Here is a 26,054-nt window from a genome sequence, read left to right as displayed (position 1 = left end):
GAGAGAGAGAGAGAGAGAGAGAGAGAGAGAGAGAGAGAGAGAGAGAGGGGATGAGATAGAGGGGGGGAATGAGAGCGGGGGAATGAGAGCGGGAGGGAATGACAAGAGTGCATCACATGACAGAGTACACACTTCCAGTACAGAGTAAATAGAGATCAGCTGTACTATAGGGTGTGGCAGGTGAAACTGTCCCAGAGTCTACAGTAGACACCTACCATGCCGAGGAGTAAGAGCCCAGTCACTTATGAATGACTAATCATCATCATCCTCCTCAACTACTCAAACATACAAGCCTTGCCTTTAAGGACCAGGCCTTTGGCTATGGTGTCCTTCTGATCAAATTGTTTCCGTAGGCCTATGCGTACATTCGTTAAGATGTCACCTGAGCCATACGGGTCATTCCAGGAAGAAGAGAAGACATGAACTGGTCTGGTCGCATTTCCAGTACGACATCAGAATCACTGTGAATGATGGTTTGTTTATAAGTTGGTGTCTCCAGTGTGTTGTTGAGAATGGTGTTGAAAAGGAAAAGTACAAGAGAGATGTTCATGTCACATGCTGTTCCTTTTTATATTATACACTGTGGCATCCCACTTTGTGAATAAATCACAAGATAAGCCATGAACAGGAAACAGGAACTTAGAGGTAGTCAAAGATACACTGACTGTGGTCGACATGGTAGCAGTGTCAATGTCCAAGTTCTCTCCCACACACACACAAACGAAATGAAAAAAAAACTACACAACACACAGCGAACTTAGAAGAAAAAAGAAAAAAAAAACACTCCTACACGTGTTCCCACAACATTGATGCAAATGATACTCACTCCTACACGTGTAGCACTGTCAAACCACACACCATGAAAATAGCCAAATCCTTGTTCCTCTACAAGAACAACACAACGGACAACACACAATTCTGAAAAGACATAACCCTACTAACAGGTGGTTGACACTACTACAAAGTTTTAAAAACAAATGATAAAAATAAGCACATCATGGGAACATTTAACACAATCACTGAGCCAAGCTATACATGCCCAACGATCACATTAAAGTCAAGACTACTGTACACTACACATCCAATTCACAGACCAGAGAGGGGGGGGGGGGGGGGGGGGGGGGGGGTAGAGACTATGACAATGATCACAAGGTCCTCTACAGTAACTTACACATCTCTCTAGTGTGACAGACATTTGTGTAGCATGAGTCAAGAATACACATGATGTCATGAGTCAGAGGTTTCAAAAACATTGAGATTTACTTAACATTTGTAAACAAATATAGTTCAAACATTAGTTAGGTATGTAGCTGAATATGTAGTTTGCTAGCCAGTTAACTGTACTTACCTTACCTGGCCAGGCTAATAGCCTCACTGTGACACCATATGATAAAAGACAACCACATGGAAGGCACAGTGCATCTCGCTATAGCTAACTTGGCTAGTTAGCTATATATATGCTAGCTACAGATTTTCATCAGCTAACTAACAAGAAGTTGTGGCTAAACGATGAGATACCTAGGTTAACTGGTTACCTAGTTAGCTAAATGTATCAAGACAAGATGTTACTCTTTTCTTTATTTCTCCAATCTCGGCTAACACGTCGCTGGTGAATAACTTTACTCACTTAAATTCAATCACCACCTTTGTTTCGATACATTTGCTAGCAAGCTAACCGGGAGAGCTACGCTAGCTAACGGGAAATGTTATTGGACATATTTAAACTCACCTTAAAAGTTTTTGATGGTGAATATCTCAGGGGGGGGGGGAGAAAAAAAACTCAGACTTTTAGTTACTATACTCCTTTTTCTGCTTCGTACTTGGGACGAAAGCACCGCTGTTGAGAAGTGATATTCTGAGTCACCGCTAATGTCCTGGTCGAGAAAACCCAAGTCAATCAGAGGCGGTGACACAACCAATGACCGCCCATCAGCTGTTGCCGTCTCAGGGCATATATACATAATGCATACATACATAATGCATGCAGCTATGGACAGGAATATCTCATTTTCAAGATTTTTCGCAAGTACTTGAAATTGTGCGATATGAGGTGGTTAAAGACAATCTGTGAATTTTGTTAGTTCAGTAAGTGTTCATCAGTGGAAAATGGGGCATAGTGCTGCTACTACTACTACTGTGGAGCAATTTTGCCACTCTTCTACGTCTTGCTGTGGGTGATGGCTCATATATATTCTAATCTCTATGAATATGAACGATAATCCATAAAACCCTATTCCAATCCCGAGATACCACTTCGGTTTCTATAACAAAGCAGACACTAATTGAACACCTTGATACTTAAAAGGTGCCACTACACCTAGAATGTCTCAGCATGTCTCCCCTATGTTGAAGCTAGGTGAATTGCAACAGCACTAAGTAGGCTGTATTAAAAACACATCTCCCCCTCACCCGCAACATGGCAGAGACACGGGCGCCTCGTATCATGTGGATATCTATGCGACAAAAGGTTAAACATTCTCCTTCTGCTACCATTTATGCTATCATTTATGTAAGCCGTATAGACATACAGTTTGATTCATACTTTCGATAAGTTCCATTTGAAATGAATGTACAGTACTTCTGGTGTACCAACATTCAAAACACTCGGTGTGATCGAGGCGTGAGGCTTTTAGTTTCGGTTTTGGTTCACCGGTTTCAAACAGCTGTAAAAACAAAAATGTTTTGCTATTGAAAAATACATTTCACAGGGATTTAGATGGTACAAGGATCCCCTACACGATTATTCAGTGCTTGTTTTTGAGCGAACAGTGTATTATTTTAGCAACCACGAAAATAGCGATTTCCACTAGATAACACAGGCATAAAGTTAAAGCAACCTCGACCGCGGCGGCCGCTCGGAGAGGAGAAAGCAACAGGCGAATATCACAGCCAATCACAATACTGGCGGGTAAATAATACTACGAAACGCTATCATTCTACTATTACTGCAGATATAATATGTCAATCTTCTAAAATTACAACGCAACATTTCAACAAAAAAAACATGATTTAATAACCCCAACCTCATTAATGCCAGATATCCCGGTAATTTAAGAAAAAAAATCGACTTTCCACAAAGCAGGTAGAGAGCACTTTATTGCAACTGCAAAAACATGTATTGGTTGTGCCGGCGTATGTAACTCAGCACACAAATACACAGTACATAGGACTGCATTTGTGCCATGCGCCTAGACAGCTGTAACATCAAGAGCAATGATGGCCAGCATCTGAACATGTTCTATATGCATTAGATATAACTCTATTTCGACTTTTAAATGTGATACAAAACATGGATGTCTCCATCACCTGACTACCACAACACAGCATTTTTATTTAGGCAGTGTGGTGTCAAGTCTAATGACGCTGACAAAAAAAATATTTACCATTCAATTACAGGTAAAAGTAGAAGTCATTCTTAGTTATCAAGTCAAATTGTATTGGTCGCATACACATATTTTAGAAAGATGGCATCTGAAAAATATATAATGTCAAGTTGTGAGACAAAATAAGGTGGGTGAGGTCACAATTGAATCGATTCCTCAACCCCCCTTTTCAAAATCATCACTACTCCAATTAATGTGAGTATACGATATGGTTCCCATCACTGTTAATAACACATGTATGGCTTTCAACAGGGTTAAAGATTTGACTTGGAAAGAAACATAAGCAACAACAACAACAACAAAAATATTAAAATGCAAAGCTTTGACACGTATAGATCAGGATATCATTATGTAGGACATGCAGAACTGGCTAATTGGTTGCTCGTATGTCTCGTAATGAGAGACACGCAATATGATACCACAATTCTCTTCTGTACTGGTTTCTCTGTGCAGAATGCTCACTAGCGCCTAATAAAGTTCATCGAAATGAAAGAAAACATCACTATTTAGTCTGGGTAAATACAACATATCAAAACAATGGTCCTGTTTTATACCATTAAGACATCCCATGACTCAATATTTTACTACACTTATGCCTCTCAACATTACACTAAGCCCTACAACTCAAAAAAAAAATCTATTCATATTTGTTCTACTTTCAGCTGGGAGAGATATGGAAGCAAACATGTACTTTTCATATTCTCTTAGTTTTGTTCCTCGGGTAGGCTTCACGTCAAGCACCAGCCCTCTATGTTGTTGATAGGTTCTCTTGAAAAGAGATGAATGTCGCTGCTAATATTTCATTGGTATTTTGCATTACTCATATAACCATGCACAACCAATAATTTCACAAAAAACAAAGTAAAGCACAATTTTAAAAATTCAAGATTTAAAAAAACATCAAGGTTTGTAAGGTTTTAAGGTTATGGCCCATAGGTTTTTTAAAGAAAAACAAAATAACCAAGTCATTGATAACGCAGATTTTTTTATATATGGATAAAGTAATGACCAAAGTGGTGGAATTATAGACTCAGGTCTCTTATAGAATCAAGTGCAGACTTTCTTAGCCTTTCTACATGTTTCCATGGTAGAAAGCAGCCTGCAAAGACAGAGGAGGAAGAGGAGGAAGGGATTAGATTGAATCCATAGACTTGTAGATGCATTTGTGTTATTATTTCAACTACGGATAATAACAACAACAAAAACACAAAAGTACTTACAAAAAAAACAAAATAAATCTTCATTCAAGGCTCAGTAGCTCAACATCAAAGATGAGGGTGGCGTTGGGTGGAATGATCCCCGGGTGGCCCTTTGCTCCGTAGGCAAAGTCAGGCGAGCAGGTCAGCTTGGCTCTCTGACCGACACTCATCTGCAAGGTAGTGAGGGGGACGTAGGTCAAGCACAGCCACACTGAGATAAAGCTATACAGGAACCTCTATGCTTTATCTCAGAAAGAAGCATTTATTTTATGATACTGTTGACAACTTTATTTTGTTCAAATTGTGTTCATTTATGCATCACTTTTTGGTCGTACATAAAGCAGCAATCGACCCCAGACCAGACACTTAGTGTGTGTTTGTGTAATTGGGGGAGCGGTTTGTCATGCTATAAGTGTGGAGCCTCTGATGAAAACGCTGAGGGCTCTTGTGGAGAACTGCCATTGGCTGGGAGAATGCCTCACCAACACAACAAAGACTAATACGGGCACGTCTCTTCACCGCATCTGTCGCCCTTGATAAGAATATTATGTAATCAACCTCCTGGCAAAAGCCCAGCGAACTGCTTTGAAGTACAACACAATGCCTCAGTCTCTCTCTCCTGTTGCACACATTTCCCTTTCAATCTGCTGCAGCTACACATCACAGAGCTGTACAACAAACAGACCGGACTGTGTGTACTGCCCTAGTAACAGTGAAACTAATGTAAAGGTTTATGCAAATACTTCAAACCGTCTCTTGTATAGCCCACACAAAGCATGTCATATGTTCAGAGAAATACTATGTATGAAGGTGATAGAGACGGTGGTACCTGGAACAGTTCAATTCATCGAGTAATATAAATGTTTTTGCTCTGGATAATCTTGACCGAGGGCTCATGCACAGCAAAGAAATACACCGATGGGGCATTCTGTGCTTTGGCAAAAATGGCAACCTCTCCGTTACAAGGACGTGGTAATTTCATTGTAAAAACCCTTCTCCTGTACTTCCTTAGGGGCAGACCGACACCAGAAATGTCTGCACAGTACACCTACCTGCACGACTCCCTCTTCCCAGCCACGGATCACTTCCTGTTTTCCTATTTTAAACCTGAAGGGCTTGTCCCTGTCACGGGAGGAGTCAAACTTGCGTCCATCCGTCAGAGAGCCTGAGGAGGAGGAAATGAGAGGCAGAGAGGATTTATTTTGACAATCTGTAACAGAGATGGTGGCATGTCTTGTTACGTTTCAACGTAATCATTTTAGAACTGGACTGGGGGTGCAATTCCTGTACTAAAACCCAAACTAACTTGAGTTCCAGCAGGCAGACGAACACTTAAGGTGAAAGACGTACATCCTGTGGCTCTTGTCGGTCTACTTCCATGTCTACTGTTATGCAACACAACAAGGGACAAAACCGACAGTTAATGAAGCATTAACAATATATCTTCTGAGCTAGTGTAAAACTATATCCCTGAATGCAAATGAAGGGATTCCACCGATAGCAGAAATAGCCCCTGCAGCTGTCTCTGGGGGTGGGCAGCAAAGTGACAGGAAAATGTGGCCATAACTGGGCGTCTGCACTCGGCAATCCATCCCGAGGAGGCGTTCATTGTGTACTGTTGTTGTTACCACCAATCAGGCCAGGAGGGGGCTAATCTCTGGCGTGCACTGCTGTGGGGCACATCAGGGGGCAAGATATAGATAGTAATCCCAGACGTGGCGGGGTTGGGTGGCCAGATTATTATTTTTTTTCTCTCTCTCCCTCTCTCTGCGTTGGCCAATATAATGATCTATTAAGGATGGAATTTTTAATGCAAAAACTTTTTGAGTTGTAATTTCTTTGATGTCGAACGTTATCGTTGTTGACAGTCTCAAAAATATCCCGTCAGGGAGCAGATTTATGCAAATAGGAGACTGACTTATCATGAGGGCAGAGGAGTGTAATCATTGATGCCAATGGAAGCCAGGCTTCCCCAAAATATTTGACCAATAAAAAAAGAAAAATGGTATAAAATAGTTTAATCTTTCATCTCTCTGTGTTTTCATACTTTCCCTTAAAATTGGCAAATGGCTGAATCTCACTGGAGAAATCATCAGAGCGAGGGAAACAGCGCCCCTCTGTCTTAATATTTGTAGCCCATGTATCTGATGCTGTCTGGACCAAAAGAGTATGACATGTTGCCGCCACAGCATTTGATTGATTGATGCCAGCAAGCATTTCACCTCCGTTAATTAAAAAAAAGCTGAGCTCAACTGTCGGTTGTCCTGGCACATGCAAAATGTCCCCCAAAAAAGGAGGCCAGTTTGGATTTGGCTTTACATCAATCAAATCGCATCCAAAGCAAAACGTTGTCAGAAAAACTTGTCCGTCCCTGGTCTGGTTGTGTCGTTGTCCTGCAGTAGCTAGCCCTTTCCTAAACCATGGATGGAGATTTGGACTCCATGATTATGATGGTGATTCTGATCTAACCATAAATTCATATATTGAGCCACGGGCCTGAGATGATTGAAATGCAATATGTAGTCTAGTAGTCTCACGTTAACTAGCTAGTTAACTTAGCTGTTTCATTGTTGCCCATGCAAGGAAGTTAGGCTAGCAAGCATTTTAGCTAGGTAGCCTATGACAACAAAAACTAAAAGTGTACTGTATGACAAAGCCATATAATGTTTTACCAACATGAAAGAGAGGAGAATGACATTGTCATTCAACTAGTCTACAAGTATGGCGAGTCAACTTTTTTTAAACTTGCATGCACACACACACACACACACACACACACACAGAGCGAAAGAGAGAGAAAGCTGTACCATGGACAGTCACATGATAAATTAGCAACATTGATTGGACTAAATTGTCTTTGGTATCTTTCCGTTTGTTTTCACTGTAGCCTAGTTGATTTGACGATGTTTTAATGTTGAAGTGTAAATGGTGCAGGAATAAGGGAGGCAGTTGCTCCCGTTGTCTTCGTGCTGACTTGCGGTAACTACGTGGATCTAAACCCAGCAGTTGCTCCCGTTGTCTTCGTGCTGACTTGCGGTAACTACGTGGATCTAAACCCAGCAGTTGCTCCCGTTGTCTTCGTGCTGACTTGCTGTAACTACGTGGATCTAAACCCAGCAGTTGTTTAGTAAACTGTAGAAAACATTCACTTGATGGACCATGCTGTAGGTCATTTAACAATTTGTTACATGCAATATTTGTTTTTGTGGACACCGGGACATGTGTTGCTTTCTGGTATTGTGATGAAACAAGTATATGTGTAGTCTAATTTATTCCACCCCTGTGACTATTGTCTTTTTTGTTGTCTCGGCCATATTGCATATCAGAGTGGTGTATGAACTAAGGGCTATAGAGAAAAGAACACAATTATCACAGGTTGTAAATATGGCTTTTTTTACTGGCTTGGCTTCCCCAGTGATTTAACTCAAGCACCAGCTATTGCATGGGGGTACAGTGCACACATGAATAACAGGAAAATATCATTTTCTGGCAGGAAATCAAAAAGTGGAAAAAAAAAAAAAAAAATACTGTTGCTATAGCAAACATAGTAAAACATGTAGAATCTTGCCAGTGGTGTAAATATGTTGTGTATGCATGAATCCGAGTATAATAGAAGTTACATGATAATCCAATAAGAGTGTTAGGACTACAATAGCAGCTATCCTACAACTAGATAGCTGACAATTGAATAGTCTAAATCGTATGAGAACATGGGAGAAAATTCTAAAATATACCAACCCCTGCAACTATTACAATAACACACTAACTCATTAGTAAACAATTACAACGAATGGGGGGGGGGGGGGGGTCCATAAAAAGACATCAGACAGCAATATACAGTTCTATCCGACGTCACCAATCCCCTCAACTTCAACAAAGGCAGGGTATCAGACTGCGTTTAAATCCCTCGCTGTCTCGTCTGTCTCGACCTCGGATTGAACCCTGCAGCTGCCGACGTCTGAACCCTCAACACAGACACCTACCTGCATGTTATATTACCCTACTGTAATCACCTATGAAGTGTCCGGTGGCTACATTGTAACAAAGTAGTCTTGACTTCGCACGCGATGTTACAATGTTGCTCAATTTATACAATGTAGTAATAACCGCATTCCAATAGAAGAAGAAGCCACCTGCCCTCCCTTGTACAGAAAGACGTAACGCAACACACTGTTGGGTGGCCAGAGCTAAAGCTGTATTTGCAATTGCATCCAAATTAAATTCCCCTGAATGAAAATATTACTATTGAAACAAAAAAATGCACTCAATCGCCAAGGTTGTGGCCTGAGATTTAAGGGAATTTGCATTGGTGCTTGCATTCAAACAGACACTGGAAATGAATCTCCCAAACTCACCAACATAATGCACCACGCACGTCTGTCCTTTTTTAGGGAAGGTCCTTCCTGTGGGAGAAAAAGCCATAGATAAACAGGATAACTGGCATGAAAAGACGACGAGACGCTAAAACAGGATAACGGGCATGAAAAGACGATGCGACGCTAAAACAGGATAACGGCATGAGAAGACTAAAAGCTGCATTTTTTTGTGTGGAAATTAAAATAAATTAACGGAAATCCATCAGAAATCTTGAGCTAAAGATATGCATAAAAATATTTTACCATCGCCCGGGGTTATTGTCTCAATTTCTACTCCCATTTCCTTCGTTAATATCCCTCCACCCTACCAAGAGATTATCTTCCTTCAATCTGCTATTTCAGCGGCTGTTGTCGTCTGTCTCCGTGCAGCGGCGTCTACCACGTGATGTGAATGTAGCGGTTAAACCGGGGGGAAAAAGTGGGAGTGTTCGTCACATTTTGAGCGCGATTTTTCTTCTTTTTTTTCTGTTCATAAATAATAACAATGTAATAACAATGCACGCACCATTAAACGATCCCGTGGTGTTTATTCTTCTTCTGTTGGATGTTAGATTTACCTTCCCCGTGTATTTATTTGAATATATTTGATCTGTAATGAAGCATCAGCATCCCAGACTAGAGTAGAATTTAGGCCTACTGTATACTAGGTTAAAATACTTCAAATAAAATGTCGATCTTGATCCCTTTGAATATAAGTGGTTTATTACAAACATATTACTCTGAGGTCCTTGCATCCAGTGAACAGTACTGGACACCAGTGGTTCCCAACCAGGGCTACTAAGACCCCTGGTGGTACCTGCCCTATCCACAGGGGGTACCTGGTCTACCTACAGGGGGTACTTGAGAAGATCCATAAGACCATAGGCTTACTGGTAAAACGCACATGAGGGGGTACGTCAGGGGTACTATGGGCAGAGAAAAATGAAGTTGGTGGTACATTAACAGAGAAAGGTTGGGAACCACTGTTGTACACAAAAGTGATTACAATGGTTGGATAAGAAAACACACACACATGCAAAGATACAATACACAGGCTGAGTCACGTGTCTGTGTTTCGGCCTGTGACCATGACAATCGTCTTCAGTGAAATAGGAAGCAGTGTCCTAGCATGGTGTCAGATGAGGTGTGAACAGTCATGCACCATGTCAGACAAAAGACACTGACAGATGGAAGTTTCCAGCTAGACAGGCTGGCTGTGTCTGAGCGGAGTCTACAATCCCACTGCCTCCATTTCTTGGTTTCCAACCACTTTCCTGTAAAGAACAAAATGGCTTTGTAAGTGAAACAATGTCATAGAATTATCAGGAAAGCTTACATGTCTTCATAAAATAATAATAAATTTGTTTATTTTTTATAAAATCATACTGTAGATTCTATTATGTACATTATTTTCATATGACTATTTGTCTAACTTTTTTTTAAATCTACTTTTATTTACTACTTGTTATATTGGTACTCTTGTATTTGTCATTGCTGAGGAGCATTAGCAAGTAAGCAAATGGCTGTACCATGTGCACGTGCCCAATAAACTTTTATTTGATTTGCGAGAAAAACAAAAAACTAGACAGCTACAGTGATCTACCACTAGATGTCAGTCTAGCATACAATCAGCTCAACCAATTAATCCAAGTAATGTAGATCCACTGTAGGGTATTGGGACTGGATGGAAACTCACTCTGCTTTCTGCAGTTCCTTTTGGATCTGGCCGCGCCGCTCCTCATTGATGGGGTAGAAATAAAACAGCACCAGACCAATGAGGAGGAGGACGACGGGCACAGGGGCGAACAGGACCCGCAACGCTGTGATCACAGCTGGGTTCTGCCTGCAGGCCCCAGGCTTATACCCTGCAAAGCTGAGGGTGGAGAGAGGAGGGTTACACTCGGTACACAAGCAATTACAGAAGAGGGGAAACACTTCTGAAAGTGCCGCCGCACTACAGATAGAATCCAAGCATTGGTACAAATATATGTATGGATTTATTTACATCAACATGACTCTTCGTTGGGTGCTGTTTAGAGACATGACAAAGGTCTAAACAGCACCCTAATGAAGAGACATGTTGATGTAAATAAATCCATACATGATTCAAATTCTATTTGTACCAATACTTAGGATTGTAGTCTCCAATCCCTGCAGGTGGAACTCACTGTAATGCCAGGGTGGAGATGCCCACAGACATCCCCCCTCCAAACTTGTTGAAGAAAACATAGCAGGAATAAAACATGGGCTCTAGGTCTGTACTGGTGGGATTCTTCACCTTGAAGTCATCAACTACATCCGGCAACATAGACCTGCACACAGACAGGATGACAAGGTACTGTGTGAGAATACATTGTAGACTATTTCACTAAATAAATAACACATGTATTACTGTCCACTTCTCCTTCCTTCCTTCCTTCCTTCCTTCCTTCCTTCCTTCCTTCCTTCCTTCCTTCCTTCCTTCCTTCCTTCCTTCCTTCCTTCCTTCCTTCCTTCCTTCCTTCCTTCCTTCCTTCCTTCCTTCCTTCCTTCCTTCCTTCCTTCCTTCCTTTAGTAGATGATTTAATAGTTGGAGTAAAACACAGATGTTTCTCAGCTCAGAGAGCACTGCAGACCATTTCTTAACTTTCCTCATGACTCAAGTCTTTAAGAGTGTGGTCTCCAATAGCTGTGGAAAAATAAGAATCACAGAGTGTGTGGTAGGGAAGCGCCCCAGTCCAGAGTGTGTGGGAGGGAAGTGCCCCAGTCCAGAGTGTGTGTGAGGGAAGTGCCCCAGTCCAGAGTGTGTGGTAGGGAAGTGCCCCAGTCCAGAGTGTGTGGTAGGGAAGTGCCCCAGTCCAGAGTGTGTGGTAGGGAAGTGCCCCAGTCCAGAGTGTGTGGGAGGGAAGCCCCAGTCCAGAGTGTGTGGTAGGGAAGTGCCCCAGTCCAGAGTGTGTGATAGGGAAGTGCCCCAGTCCAGAGTGTGTGGTAGGGAAGTGCCCCAGTCCAGAGTGTGTGGGAGGGAAGTGCCCCAGTCCAGAGTGTGTGGGAGGGAAGCCCCAGTCTAGTTACCAGGGAGACAGGGCCATTATGATAGGCTATACTGACCTAACTGTTTACATAGTGGCTTTCAAGATACTCTAGAGCACTGTTTCCTGAACTCAGTCCTCGGGACCCCAAGGGGTGCACGTTTTGGTTTCCTGCTGGCAGGCCTGGGCAACTCCAGTCCTCGGGGGCCTGATTGGTGTCACAGTTTTGCCCCATCCCCAAGCTAACACACCTTACTCCAATAATCACCTAATTATGATCTTCAGTTAAAAATACAATTAGTTTTACAACAGCTGTGTTTGCTAGGGATGGGGGTAAAAGTGTGACACCAATCAGGCCCTAGGGATGGGGGTAAAAGTGTGACACCAATCAGGCCCTAGGGATGGGGGTAAATGTGTGACACCAATCAGGCCCTAGGGGTGGGGGTAAAAGTGTGACGCCAAATCAGGTCAAAAACCAAAACGTGAACCCCTTGGAACTGAGGTAGGAGACCCTGCTCTAGAAGTTGCCTATCATTGTGATGAAATCAAGAGGTCAGAACATAGTTCTGAGGACAAATGCAAGTTGTGGCTCCTTAATGAGACAGAGAAAGTCAAAACAGTATCGTGTATATTCATATAACATGACATTATTATGGGTGAAACAGTAGGAGGGTGTTTTACTCGTTTCTGGCAACAACATAATGATGGAGGGGGGGGCGAGCCGCCAGGGTTAGTGCTATGAGTAATCAGGTGTGACCATGTGGTGTGGTTGGAGGCCTGGACTAGTTACAGTATGCTACAACATGTCAGTGTGTTTTATTTAACCTTTATTTAACTAGGCAAGTTAATTAAGAACTAGTTATTATTTTTTATAGTATTTTATTTACATTTTTTTACATTTACCCCTTTTTCTCCCCAATTTTGTGGTTACAGTTATGACTCATCGCTGCAACTCCCGTACGGACTCGGGAGAGGCAAAGGTCGAGAGCCATGCGTCCTCCAAAACACAACCAAACCAAGCTTCTGCTTCTTGACACAATGCCCGCTTCACCCGGAAGCTAGCCACACCAATGTATCAGAGGAAACACCGTGCACCTGGCGACTGTGCCAACTTGCATTGCGCCCGGCACGCCACAGGAGTCGCTAGGGCGCGATGAGACAAGGACATCCCTGCCGGCCAAACCCTCCCCTAACCCAGGCGACGCTGGGCCAAATGGGTCTCCCGGTCGCGGCCGGCTGCTACAGAGCTACTGGACTAGTGGCAAAGCTAGCTACTGCGATGCAGTGCCTTAGACCACTGCGCCACTCGGGAGGCACCAACAAATTCTTATTTGCAATGACGGCCTTCCCCGGCCAAACCCTATGGGACTCCCAATCACGGCCGGTTGTGATACAGCCTGGAATCGAACCAGGGTCTGTAGTAACGCCTCTAGCACTGAGATGTAGTGCCTTAGACCGCTGCACCACTCGGGAGCCCTACACCATTGAACATGTAATGGTGCTGTACCTCTAATGCTTGTTAATACTATCATAATTTTAGTCATCACATTTATTGTGTTTTGACCTTGATCTGGAAAGTATTCAGATCCCTTGACAAGGTTGTAGCGTCATACCCAAGAAAATTCAAGGCTGTAAATTGTTGCCAAAGGTGCTTCAACAAAGTACTGAGTAAAGGGTCTGAATACTTATGTAAATGTGACATTTCAGTTTGACATTTTTCGTAAATTTGCAAATATTTCTAAAAACCTGTTTTTGCTTTGTCATTATGGTGTATTGTGTGTAGACTGATGAGGGAAAGAGAAGAAAAAAAACTATTTAATCAATTTTATAATAAGGCTGTAACGTAACAAAATGTGGAAAAAGTCAAGGGATCTGAATACTGTCAGAATGCATTGTATGTGTACAAACACAAACTCTCACCAGGGCAGCAGGTAGAGTGCCGATAGACTAGACCCAGATATGATGGACATAATGATGAAGACAGGCAGGTTGCTCTGTATGGACGCAATGATCACAAGGGCTGGTGCATACATCTGAAAAAAAAGGAGAAACAACAGACAGAGTGATGAAGGAAGTTCAGAAATGTTAAGGATCAGGTGAAACATATACATAACAACGTTCTTGTAAAAGGGAACTTACACAGAGTCCTATGTACAGCGTCGTCTTCTTCCCCAGTCTCAAAAGCAATGTCTGCCACAGAGGGATGGACAATGTGGCAGCTGTCTAGACAAGGACACACACATACAAAAAAAAAAAGACACTCTTGTTACCTAAATCAATGCATAAAACCTACTCTGAATGAGTGTCAAACGTGGTTACTTTACTCACTAGCAGGATAAGGACGAGGTGTTGGAAGTAGGCCCCCAGACCTGCTGCATGGGTACAGAAGAGGGCAAAGTTTCCTTGAGCCATCTGGGTAATGTCGCCGTGACAGGAAAGAAAGAGAATCATTTAAAAGTCATTAACATCTCCATGATCATCATCATCATCATACACACAAAACACACAGTCCAGACCCTAGGGCGACCCTCACCTGGAAGGCAAGCGAGGCAAAGAGAAACCCGAATACGAGTTTCACGTAAGGGGTGTGTCCCACCACCATCTTCATACCTGCCAGGTAGGGCATACGGATACGGTCCAGGGTACTGAGAGGAGCTGGGGTGGAAAGTGAAACAAATCATCAATAAATAGCCTGATGTCTCCCGTACCCCAGTCAAAAAAAAATATTCATCTACATATGACAGAAGCACCTAAGAAACCATACTCACCCAACTGCTCCTTCACACCCAGGAAGAGCACAACACAACACAGGAAATAGATTCCTCCCAAAACTAAAGCAGCAAGCACGTAAGCTCTCCTCTGAAGCCAAGACAGAAAAATAACCAAATGAATATTAAATCAGCGTATCTGTACTAAGACACACAACAACAAGCTCAGGGGAAAACGTTAAAAAAAATAATTGTCAGTTCAGACAAGACAAGATTACACTTCCTGTAATGACCACAAATAGGGAAGAACCTATAACTGCAATGCTATTGCTGAATTTCTACAGTACAGGCAAATTCTACTTTTGACATTTTGCAGAGAGGAAGTGATGCAAAGTTGTCTTCTCGGTTACAGAAGAGTGTGATAGTGGTTATTGTAAGAGCGAGAAGAGAAAGACGGTGGGGGTTATGGATATGATGGACCAAACCGTGTTCTGAAGGGTATCAGTGAGGGGCGAGGAGACGTTACGGAAGGAGGCCTCGCTGTAGTTCAGCTGGCTGCAGACTTGTGCACTCTTAGCATGGTACAACCCCACAATCTGACCCTGAATGGTTGCACCCGCCAGTGTTGCAAACACCTCCATCCCCATTCCTGAGGGAAAAGAACTATTGAAGAGGATGGAGACATATACAATGAAAACATTGACATGGAATTAACCAACCAGGGGTACTAGGAACCCTTGAAGTACCTGGCCTATCCACAGGGGGTACTTGAGAAGACTCATGAGACCATAGGTTAACTGGTAAAAGGCACATGAAGGGGGTACTTCAAGGGTACTCTGGGCAGAGCAAAATGTACTTGGTGGTACAGTAACAGAGAAAAGTTTGGGAAACACTGACATGGAGAACAGTGAAGAGGAAATGGAGATGAAAAACATTTTTGGGGGTTAAAACCAAAGATGCTCTTTTTAAAAACAATATTACTGTATGAGGCAACTCCACCACTTCTTTACCTATAGCACAATACCAGTGTCAACATATGTGAAAACGGTCCATTTCTACATTTTGTAGAAGAAAAAAAATATAGTTCTACCTGATAACATCAAAAGTTTAAACGTTTTAAAAACAGTGATTTTCAAACACTATTATCCCTTTCATACTGTAATGAAACAGCAGGGAGCAGGTCTCGAACCCTCGACCTTGGAGCCCGAGGTCCGGCGTGCTATCGACTGTGCCGCAAAAAGAATCCTCGTGCGGCAGGGTCGATTTCCGCTTATAAACCCAGGGTCGTTACAATACTACAACGTTTTTCCTACCAACTTCACCACACCGTCAACTGTTATCCAGCATCTTCCTTATATCTGAAAGGTATTACCGGTGTCAATGTCAAAACATTTATTTCTGCATAACTAATCATTTCGATAAACTTTGGCCTAAGGCTTAGCATAACATTTTGCCGCAATGCTGAGGCAGCAATCGTTGTAAAGGTATTCGCTTGTGTGGTCAAGAACATTTATGCAGCGTTTTTATTGGGACAGCGCTAGCACGCTGCTTTGAGACATTTCTGTGGGGTCTCATCCTGATAAATCAATCAACATTTTTCACCGAATCTCCGTTTGTATATTGGTTAGGCTACAATTAGGCGGGGGAAATGTTAGCTAAATTGAGGTGAGTGCTGCTCATGATCATCTTGTCTAGTTGGCTCATTTCTTACAACATTTTACCAGAATGTTATGTAGTTTAACAAGTGGATTATTTTGCAGTCCCTTAATAGCCTTAGCTTACTCCCGACCAAAAGCCTTCGACTTCACTGACTTGTCACTGACTGTGATTTTGTTTCACTGAATCGTCTGTATATAGAGAGGATTTGGTTAATTGGTTTCTTTCCCCAAAGCACACACATCCCTGGGTCGCTCCTCTTTTCAGTTCGCTGCAGCTAGCGACTGGAACGAGCTGCAAAAAACAATCCAACTGGACAGTTTTATCTCCATCTCTTCATTCAGAGACTCAATCATTAACACTCTTACTGACAGTTGTGGCTGCTTCGTGTTGTGGCTGCTTCGCATGATGTATTGTTGTCTCTACCTTCTTGCATTTTGTGCTGCATTCTGCGCCCCAATAATGTTTATTACATGTTTTGTGCTGCTACCATGTTGTTTTGCTACCATGTTGTGCTGCTGCCATGATGTGTTGCTACCATGCTATGTTGTTGTCTTAGGTCTCTCTTTATGTAGTGTCTCTCGTCGTGATGTGTGTTTTGTCCTATCATTTTATATCCCAGCCCTGGTCCCCGCAGGAGGCCTTTTGCCTTCTGGTAGGCCTTCATTGTAAATAAGAATTTGTTCTGAACTGACTTGCCTAGTTAAAATAAAGGTTAAATAAATCAAATTAAAGTCGCTCTAGTTTATGTATTTGCTCATCTATCACTAATCAGAAACAATTAGCATGCAATAACGCCAGTCTAAAATATGCCAGCCTAAAATGTGTAGGCATATTATTTTTGCTCGACTTCGTATAGGCAAAAGCACGTGGTTACTAGTCCCAACGCTCGAACCACTAGGCTACCTGCCGCTCTGCCTCACAAACACACACGATCGTCCTCCCTCAAGCGTCTTAGACGATCGTGCCACCTCAAAAGCTAGCTAATGAGGTGAAGCAAGCACGAAACTTCAGGCTAAGGAGTTTCACACATCCCTATGTGCTCCATCCACCCCTCAAACATAGTCAACAGCGACCCCAGTGTTGAGCTAAGCTCAACTGTAGATCCGGGTCACGGTACCACAGCTTGCCATCCTTTTATTTATTTAGTTATTATTATTATTTTAAGTAGAACCTTTCATTTAACTAGGCAAGTCAGTTAAGAACAAATTCTTATTTACAATGACGGTCTACCCCTGCCAAACCCAGATGATGCTGGGATGATTGTGCGTCGTCCTATGGGACTCCTAATCACAGCCGGATTTAATGCAGCCTGGATTTTAACCAGGTACTGTTGTGACACTGAGATGCAGTGCATTAGACCAATGCGAAAGGCCTCTTTAGTGTCCGAAATATTCATAACTTTGACCTTAATTGCCTACCGTCTGTAAGCTGTTAGTGGCTTAATGACTATTCCACAGGTGCATGTTCATGAATTGTTTATGGTTCATTGAACAAGCATGAGAAACAGTGTTTAAACCCTTTACAATGAAGATCTGTGAAGTTATCTGGATATGTACGAATTATCGTTGAAAGACAGGGGCCTGAAAAAGGGACGTTTCTTTTTTTGCTGAATTTAGAAACACTGCTGTTTTCAGACACTGGTTTGGTGCTGGAGATAATGAATATGAGGTTGAAAAGTGGCAGAATTGCCATTCAAGGCATACTGTCCATAGACTGAAACCAAGCCAGTATTTATATTATCTCTAATGCACACAACACTTCTTAAATTAGGCGTCTTTTTTTTTTTTACACTGAAGTTCAGGAAATGTGTCTGTGTCTCTGATCCTTGACCTGTTAACTTTAGCTTGCTTTCAGCCAACACCCGTCCACAGCAAACTGAGTCAGTCACTGCCAGGAAACCAAACCCTCAACAGTCAGGCATGAAACTGACATCCTGTCTGGCCTGCCTACGTCTTTATACAAATCATAATAATAGTGATAACCACTACATAGGCTACATCACAACAACGGAGAACATTAAGAGTTTCAGTGATGGTTGTACCATCATCATTATCATAAGAATGTGTTTACTAATAATTTAATCCGGGAAGTTCTGCTAAAATTAAATGAAATCATAGTTTCCAAGGGAAACCTGAAACAATATCTGATGAGTGATTTAACTCCAGAGGATGCCTTACTGTAGCCGGTGGCAGAGTCTCTGTCCTTCTGGTCACCCCCCAGGAACATGTTGAGTGAAGAGTAGGGGACATGATAGCACTGGAGAGGGAAGAGATGGACTTTAACCACAGGAACATGTTGAGTGAAGAGTAGGGGACATGATAGCACTGGAGAGGGAAGAGATGGACTTTAACCACAGGAACATGTTGAGTGAAGAGTAGTGGACATGATAGCACTGGAGAGGGAAGAGATGGACTTTAACCACAGGAACATGTTGAGTGAAGAGTAGGGGACATGATAGCACTGGAGAGGGAAGAGATGGACTTTAACCACAGGAACATGTTGAGTGAAGAGTAGGGGACATGATAGCACTGGAGAGGGAAGAGATGGACTTTAACCACAGGAACAATGCACAAAGAACGGTAGAGTATTTGGCTGTAATCACCGCTTGTTACGGAAACTGCTTGGCACCCGACGCTACAAGCTTGGCACACCTGTATTTGAGGAGTTTCACCCATTCTTCTCTGCAGATCCTCTCAAGCTTCGTCAGGTTGGTTGGGGAGTGTTGCTGCACAGCTATTTTCAGGTCTCTCCAGAGATGTTCTATTGGGCTCAAGTCCGGGCTCTGGATGTGCCACTCAAGGACATTCAGAAACTTGTTCCGAAGCCACTCCTGCATTGTCTTGGCTGTGTGCTTCGGGTCATTTTCCTGTTGGAAGGTGAACTTTGGCCCCAGTCGGAGGTTCTGAGCAGGTTTTCATCAAGAATCACTCTGTACATTGCTCCGTTCATCTTTGCCTCAATCCTGACTAGTCTCTCAGTCCCTGCAGCTGAAAAACATCCCCACAGCATGATGCTGCCACCACCATGCTTCACTGTAGGGAGGTGCCAGTTTTCCACCAGACGTGACACTTGGCATTCAGGCCAAAGAGTTTAATCTTGGTTTCATCAGACCAGAGAATCTTGTTTCCCATGGTCTGAGAGTCTTTAGGTGCCTTTTGGCAAACTCCAAGTGGGCTGTCATGTACCTTTCACTGAGGAGTGGCTTCCGTCTGGCCACTCTACTATAAAGGCTTGATTGGTGGAGCGCTCCAGAGATTGTTGTCCTTCTAGAAGGTTCTCCCATCTCCACAGAGGAACTGTAGAGCTCTGTCAGAGGGACCATCGGGTTCTTGGTCACCTCCCTGACCAAGGCCCTTCTCCCCCGACTGCTTATTTAGGCCGGACAGCCAGCTCTAGGAAGAGTTTTGGAGGTTCCAAACTAATTCCATTTAAGAATAATGAAGGCCACCATGTTCTTGGGGCGCTTCAATGCTGCAGAAATGTTTGGTAACCTTCCCTAGATCTGTGCCTCGACACAATCCTGTCTCAGAGGTCTACGGACAATACCGTCGACCTCATGGCTTGGTTTTTGCTCCGACATGCACTGTCGACTGTGGGACCTTACAGCGCCTTGCAAAAGTTATCACCGCTTGGCGTTTCTCCTATTTTGTTACATTACCTGTAATTTAAATGGATTTTTATTTGGATTTCAGGTAATGGACTTACACAAAATAGTCCAAATTGGTGAAGTGAAAAAAACAACTTGTTTTAAAATTATTATTATTTTTAATGGAAAAGTGGTGTGTGCATATGTATTCCCCCCCCCCCTTTGCTATGAAGCCCCAAAATAAGATCTGGTTTAACCAATTACCTTCAGAAGTCACATAATGAATTAAATAAAGTCCACCTGTTTGCAATCTAAGTGTCACATGATCGCAGTATATATACACTTGTTCTGAAAGGCCCCAGAGTCTGCAACACCACTAAGCAAGCGGTACCATGAAGACCAAGGATCTCTCCAAACTGGTCAGGGACAAAGTTGTGGAGTAGTACAGATCAGGGTTGGGTTATAAAAGAAATATCAGAAATGTTGAACATCCCACGGAGCACCATTAAATCCATTATTTAAAAAATTGAAAGAATATGGCACCACAACAAACCTGCCAAGAGAGGGCAGCCCACCAAAACTCACAGACCAGGCAAGGAGAGCATTAATCAGAGAGGCAACAAAGAGACCAAAGATAACCCTGAAGGAGCTGCAAAGCTCAACAGCAGAGATTGGAGTATCTGTCCATAGGACCACTTTAAGCCGTACACTCCACAGAGCTGGGCTTTACGGAAGATTGGCCAGAAAAAAGCCATTGCTTAAAGAAAAAAATAAGCAAACACATTTGGTGTTCACCAAAAGGCATGACTCCCCAAACATATGGAAGAAGGTACACTGGTCAGAGGAGACTAAAATGTAGCTTTTTGGCCATCAAGGAAAACACAATGTCAGGTGCAAACCAAACACCTCTCATCACCCCAAGAACACCACAGTAAAGCATGACAGTGGCAGCATCATGTTGTGGGGATGTTTTTCCATCGGCAGGGAAACTGGTCAGGATTGAAGGAATGATGGTTGGTGATAAATAAAGGGAAATTCTTGAAGGAAACATGGTTCAGTATTCCAGAGATTTGAGACTGGGACGGAGGTTCAACTTCCAGCAGGACAATGACCCTAAGCATACTGCTAAAGCAACACTCGAGTGGTTTAAGGGGAAACATTTAAATGCCTTTACAATGGCCTTGTCAAAGCACAGATCTCAATCCAATTGAAAATCTGTGGTATGACTTAAAGATTGCTATACACCAGTGGAACCCATCCAACTTGAAGGAGCTGGCCTAGTTTTGACTTGAAGAATGGGCAAAAATCCCAGTGGTTAGATGTGCCAAGCTTATAGAGACATACCCCAAGAGACTTGCAGCTGTAATTGCTGTAAAAGGTGGCTCTACAAAGTATTGACTTTGGGGGGTGAATATTTACGCTCAAATTCTGTTTCTTGTCTTACTTCTTGTTTGTTTCAAAAGAAAAAAATATTTAGCATCTTCAAAGTGGTAGGCATGTTGTGTATATTAAATGATACTAACCCCCCAAAAAATCCATTTTAATTACAGGTTGTAAAGGCAACAAAATAGGAAAAATGCCAAGGGGGTGAATACTTTGCAAGCCACTGTATATAGACAGGTGTGTGCCTTTCCAAATCATGTCCAATCAAATTGAATTTACCACAAGTGGACTCCAAGTGGACTTCTCAAGGATGATCAATGGAAACAGGATGCACCTGAGCTCATTTTCGAGTGTCATTGCAAAGGGTCTGAACACTTATGTAAATAAGGTTTTTCAGTTGTTACATATAACATTTGCAAAAATCTCAAAATCTGTTTTCACTTGGTCATTATGGGGTATTTTCTGTAGATTGTAGAGGATTTTTTAATTTTATTTAATCCATTTTAGAATAAGGCTATAACGTAACACAAATGTGGAAAAAGTCCAGGGGTCTAAATACTTTCCAAATGCACTTTATATGTACAACTCGGTACTGGTACCCCTGCACATCAACTCAGTACTGGTACCCCTGCACATCAACTCAGTACTGGTACCCCTGCACATCAACTCAGTACTGGTACCCCTGCACATCAACTCAGTACTGGTACCCCTGCACATCAACTCAGTACTGGTAACCCTGCACATCAACTCAGTACTGGTACCCCTGCACATCAACTCAGTACTGGTACCCCTGCACATCAACTCAGTACTGGTACCCCTGCACATCAACTCAGTACTGGTACCCCTGCACATCAACTCAGTACTGGTACCCCTGCACATCAACTCAGTACTGGTACCCCCTGCACATCAACTCAGTACTGGTACCCCTGCACATCAACTCAGTACTGGTACCCCTGCACATCAACTCAGTACTGGTACCCCTGCACATCAACTCAGTACTGGTACCCCTGCACATCAACTCAGTACTGGTACCCCTGCACATCAACTCAGTACTGGTACCCCTGCACATCAACTCAGTACTGGTACCCCTGCACATCAACTCAGTACTGGTACCCCTGCACATCAACTCAGTACTGGTACCCCTGCACATCAACTCAGTACTGGTACCCCTGCACATCAACTCAGTACTGGTACCCCTGCACATCAACTCAGTACTGGTACCCCTGCACATCAACTCAGTACTGGTACCCCTGCACATCAACTCAGTACTGGTACCCCTGCACATCAACTCAGTACTGGTACCCCTGCACATCAACTCAGTACTGGTACCCCTGCACATCAACTCAGTACTGGTACCCCTGCACATCAACTCAGTACTGGTACCCCTGCACATCAACTCAGTACTGGTACCCCTGCACATCAACTCAGTACTGGTACCCCTGCACATCAACTCAGTACTGGTACCCCTGCACATCAACTCAGTACTGGTACCCCTGCACATCAACTCAGTACTGGTACCCCTGCACATCAACTCAGTACTGGTACCCCTGCACATCAACTCAGTACTGGTACCCCTGCACATCAACTCAGTACTGGTACCCCTGCACATCAACTCAGTACTGGTACCCCTGCACATCAACTCAGTACTGGTACCCCTGCACATCAACTCAGTACTGGTACCCCTGCACATCAACTCAGTACTGGTACCCCTGCACATCAACTCAGTACTGGTACCCCTGCACATCAACTCAGTACTGGTACCCCTGCACATCAACTCAGTACTGGTACCCCTGCACATCAACTCAGTACTGGTACCCCTGCACATCAACTCAGTACTGGTACCCCTGCACATCAACTCAGTACTGGTACCCCTGCACATCAACTCAGTACTGGTACCCCTGCACATCAACTCAGTACTGGTACCCCTGCACATCAACTCAGTACTGGTACCCCTGCACATCAACTCAGTACTGGTACCCCTGCACATCAACTCAGTACTGGTACCCCTGCACATCAACTCAGTACTGGTACCCCTGCACATCAACTCAGTACTGGTACCCCTGCACATCAACTCAGTACTGGTACCCCTGCACATCAACTCAGTACTGGTACCCCTGCACATCAACTCAGTACTGGTACCCCTGCACATCAACTCAGTACTGGTACCCCCTGCACATCAACTCAGTACTGGTACCCCTGCACATCAACTCAGTACTGGTACCCCTGCACATCAACTCAGTACTGGTACCCCTGCACATCAACTCAGTACTGGTACCCCTGCACATCAACTCAGTACTGGTACCCCTGCACATCAACTCAGTACTGGTACCCCTGCACATCAACTCAGTACTGGTACCCCTGCACATCAACTCAGTACTGGTACCCCTGCACATCAACTCAGTACTGGTACCCCTGCACATCAACTCAGTACTGGTACCCCTGCACATCAACTCAGTACTGGTACCCTGTGTATGTAGCCAAGTTATTGTTCCTCATTGTGTATTTATTTCTTGTGTTATTTAAATAAATAAATAAACTATTATTTTCTCCTTTTTACTCCTTTGCATCGTTGGGAAGGGCCCGTAAGGAAGCATTTCACTGTTAGTCTACACCTGTTGTTTACGAAGCATGTGACAAAATAACATTTCATTTGATTTGAGCTTACAGTCATGAAGGCATCAAAGAGGCAGCTCCAGATGAAGAACCAGAAGAAACTGGAGGAGGGAGACATGGACTCCTGAGGTGTGAACCACATCATGATGTAGGCCAGGACGCCCAGAGGCATGGAGAATACGATCCTGAGGGTTGGAAGGGAGGGAATATTGCACATTACTTGAATGGTGAAATCATGGGCAGTTTTATCGTGTTTTATCATCAGAATGTATCCTAAATCAGTGATGTGGTGTGCAGAGAAAGAAAGAAAGGATACCTAGTCAACTGAATGCATTCAACTGAAATGTGTCTTCCGCATTTAACACAACACCTCTGAATCAGAGGTGCGGGGGGCTGCAGATATTATGTGCGTTGCTCTTCTGAAGTCACTAACCAGGGAATGAGTTTGCCGATGCGTGTCCTACCACTCTTGATGACCATATATCCCACCAGAGGGTCAGTGATGGCATCCCATGCCCGGCCAAGGAAGAGGATGAGAGATGCATAGAAGGCCCCCATCTAGAGGTGCAGTATAAAGAATCATTACTGGGTAGTGGTGGAGGAGGTGGGGTTGTTAAGAAATTAGCCTCTGCCTGGTGTTAATAGAACTCACTAACTAAAGTAATGGAGTTGACAGTGTTGTTAAATTACAGAGGGTGGCTGCTCTGTTGCATCATGGGATGAGGGCTGAGTGCAATACCACACCAATAAATATATATAACAAAAGCAGAATCTAAAATACACACTATGCTATTACCATCATATACGGTGCTGTTTGGTTGGTATAGTCGGCCTAAAGTAGTACAAGGCCATACATAAAGGGGAAGTTACGAAATAACTTTTGTTAAACAACTTAACAAAGTGCATTTGATGCCAATAACTAAACTTCAGCCAGGATGTTCGAGGCAGATTAATTATTTGATCATTTCCTGCATTATAAAAACAACTTTCTTTGGAGAAGGGATGAGAGGTACAGTAATAATACAAATATTTGCATTCCCACCACACACACACACACGCGCGCTGCGCTACAGGCATTACAAAACATGCTATAAGAATTGAACTGAGGACACTATTCCAGTCAACTTGGAATAGTCTTCAGAAGAAAAAAAACATCAATATATTACTACCATCCTTATTGATTATACTGACATTATAATCCTCATTATTAATATGGGTGGGCGGGGGAAGTAGATATTTTCTACAAAATTCCATCTCAGATCAATAGTTGAGGTTAAACGTCAGTGTCTTCCAGGCAGACCTCATCCGAACCCCAGCACTGACCTGTACAACATCCAGCAGGAAAATCTGCAAGAAGAATCCCTTTGCGTTGGCCGTCATCTGATAGGGCATGCCACCAACTGCATAACTTATCTTCCTGGAGAAAGGAATGCCTCTGGTTTTCTGCAAGAATATTACATGGTTTATTTAGCCTGCTCAATTCACATTAGTCCGAAGTTCGGTGGATACAAATTGAGAAAGGTTACAAAATAACGGGCAAAATAACATTACCCGTGTTGCGTTTCCATCCTTCGTTGTAGCCAACTCATTTTTGTCCTCATAGGGTAACCCATCACTGATACCCGTGGTATGTGCCATTCTCTCGTTCACAACTTAAAAATAACTATAATTTTACGTGGTATGGTATTATTAGTAAACGATTTGAACTTCAATAGAGTGAGTGGCGTATGCTCGCATCGGTTTAAAGCCGGTTCGCATTTTGCGGTGATATTCAACACAGGGTATTGATGCTTTGTCTTTCGGAATATTGTGAAACCACCAGTAACCACTCCTTGTTGAGATGACAACACCACCAGAAGGTTCCGATTACTATGGCTGGAGTACAAAAGTTGCATACAACTACAATTAAAATAATAAACGTTTTAATGGGCTTACCCTACAGAAATAGCACTATAATGTACTGATAGACAAACATCATTCCATATCTAAGCAGATTAGTTGACCAACTAGGCTATGGTTCAAACCCAAGTCTCATCTGCACCACAAGACTGTTAGCCTGCTGAGCTAAAGCCTAGGCCAAGTGTATTCAACTCTTACCGAACAAGGTCCGGAGCCTACTGGTTTTCTGTTCTACCTGATAATTAATTGCACACATCTGGT

General features: G+C 43.0%; 3 protein-coding genes and 1 long non-coding RNA gene across 6 annotated transcripts in view; 1 reads left to right on the top strand and 3 right to left on the bottom strand.

Annotated features, from left to right (window-relative positions):
* The window catches only part of LOC109868950 (syntenin-1-like), a 30,918-nt gene extending 28,993 nt beyond the window's left edge, over nt 1-1,925 (bottom strand). Inside the window, exon 1 of one of the 3 annotated variants that reach the window (XM_020458725.2) lies at nt 1,730-1,925. The gene's annotated coding sequence lies outside the window, so the exon portion shown is untranslated. Of the gene's footprint in view, nt 1-1,348; nt 1,664-1,729 lie in introns of those variants that run through there. The other 2 variants (XM_020458726.2, XM_031803915.1) reach the window with 2 other exon arrangements.
* Nucleotides 1,926-2,403: 478 nt separating this feature from the next.
* LOC116356985 (uncharacterized) lies at nt 2,404-8,388 on the top strand. The gene is made up of 2 exons (XR_004205268.1): nt 2,404-2,467; nt 5,595-8,388. It is a non-coding gene; the product is annotated as an uncharacterized LOC116356985 (long non-coding RNA).
* LOC109868881 (peptidyl-prolyl cis-trans isomerase FKBP1A-like) lies at nt 3,079-9,371 on the bottom strand. Its single transcript, XM_020458618.2, has 5 exons — nt 9,202-9,371; nt 8,938-8,985; nt 5,635-5,747; nt 4,604-4,752; nt 3,079-4,482 (listed from the first exon to the last, which is right to left on the bottom strand). Exons 1-4 carry the CDS (start codon nt 9,236-9,238, stop codon nt 4,624-4,626), a joined length of 327 nt encoding a protein of 108 aa, XP_020314207.1. The 5' UTR covers nt 9,239-9,371; the 3' UTR covers nt 3,079-4,482; nt 4,604-4,623.
* Nucleotides 9,372-14,565: 5,194 nt separating this feature from the next.
* LOC109868880 (sodium-dependent lysophosphatidylcholine symporter 1) lies at nt 14,566-25,719 on the bottom strand. The gene is made up of 7 exons (XM_031803916.1): nt 25,446-25,719; nt 25,218-25,337; nt 24,328-24,452; nt 23,947-24,079; nt 18,490-18,568; nt 14,714-15,302; nt 14,566-14,600 (listed from the first exon to the last, which is right to left on the bottom strand). Exons 1-6 carry the CDS (start codon nt 25,530-25,532, stop codon nt 15,082-15,084), a joined length of 765 nt encoding a protein of 254 aa, XP_031659776.1. The 5' UTR covers nt 25,533-25,719; the 3' UTR covers nt 14,566-14,600; nt 14,714-15,081.
* Nucleotides 25,720-26,054: the final 335 nt, after the last annotated feature.

The sequence above is a fragment of the Oncorhynchus kisutch genome, linkage group LG24, assembly GCF_002021735.2.
Source record: "Oncorhynchus kisutch isolate 150728-3 linkage group LG24, Okis_V2, whole genome shotgun sequence".
NCBI classification, from domain to species: Eukaryota; Metazoa; Chordata; class Actinopteri; order Salmoniformes; family Salmonidae; genus Oncorhynchus; species Oncorhynchus kisutch.
This window is presented reverse-complemented; position numbering and strand designations above follow the sequence as displayed.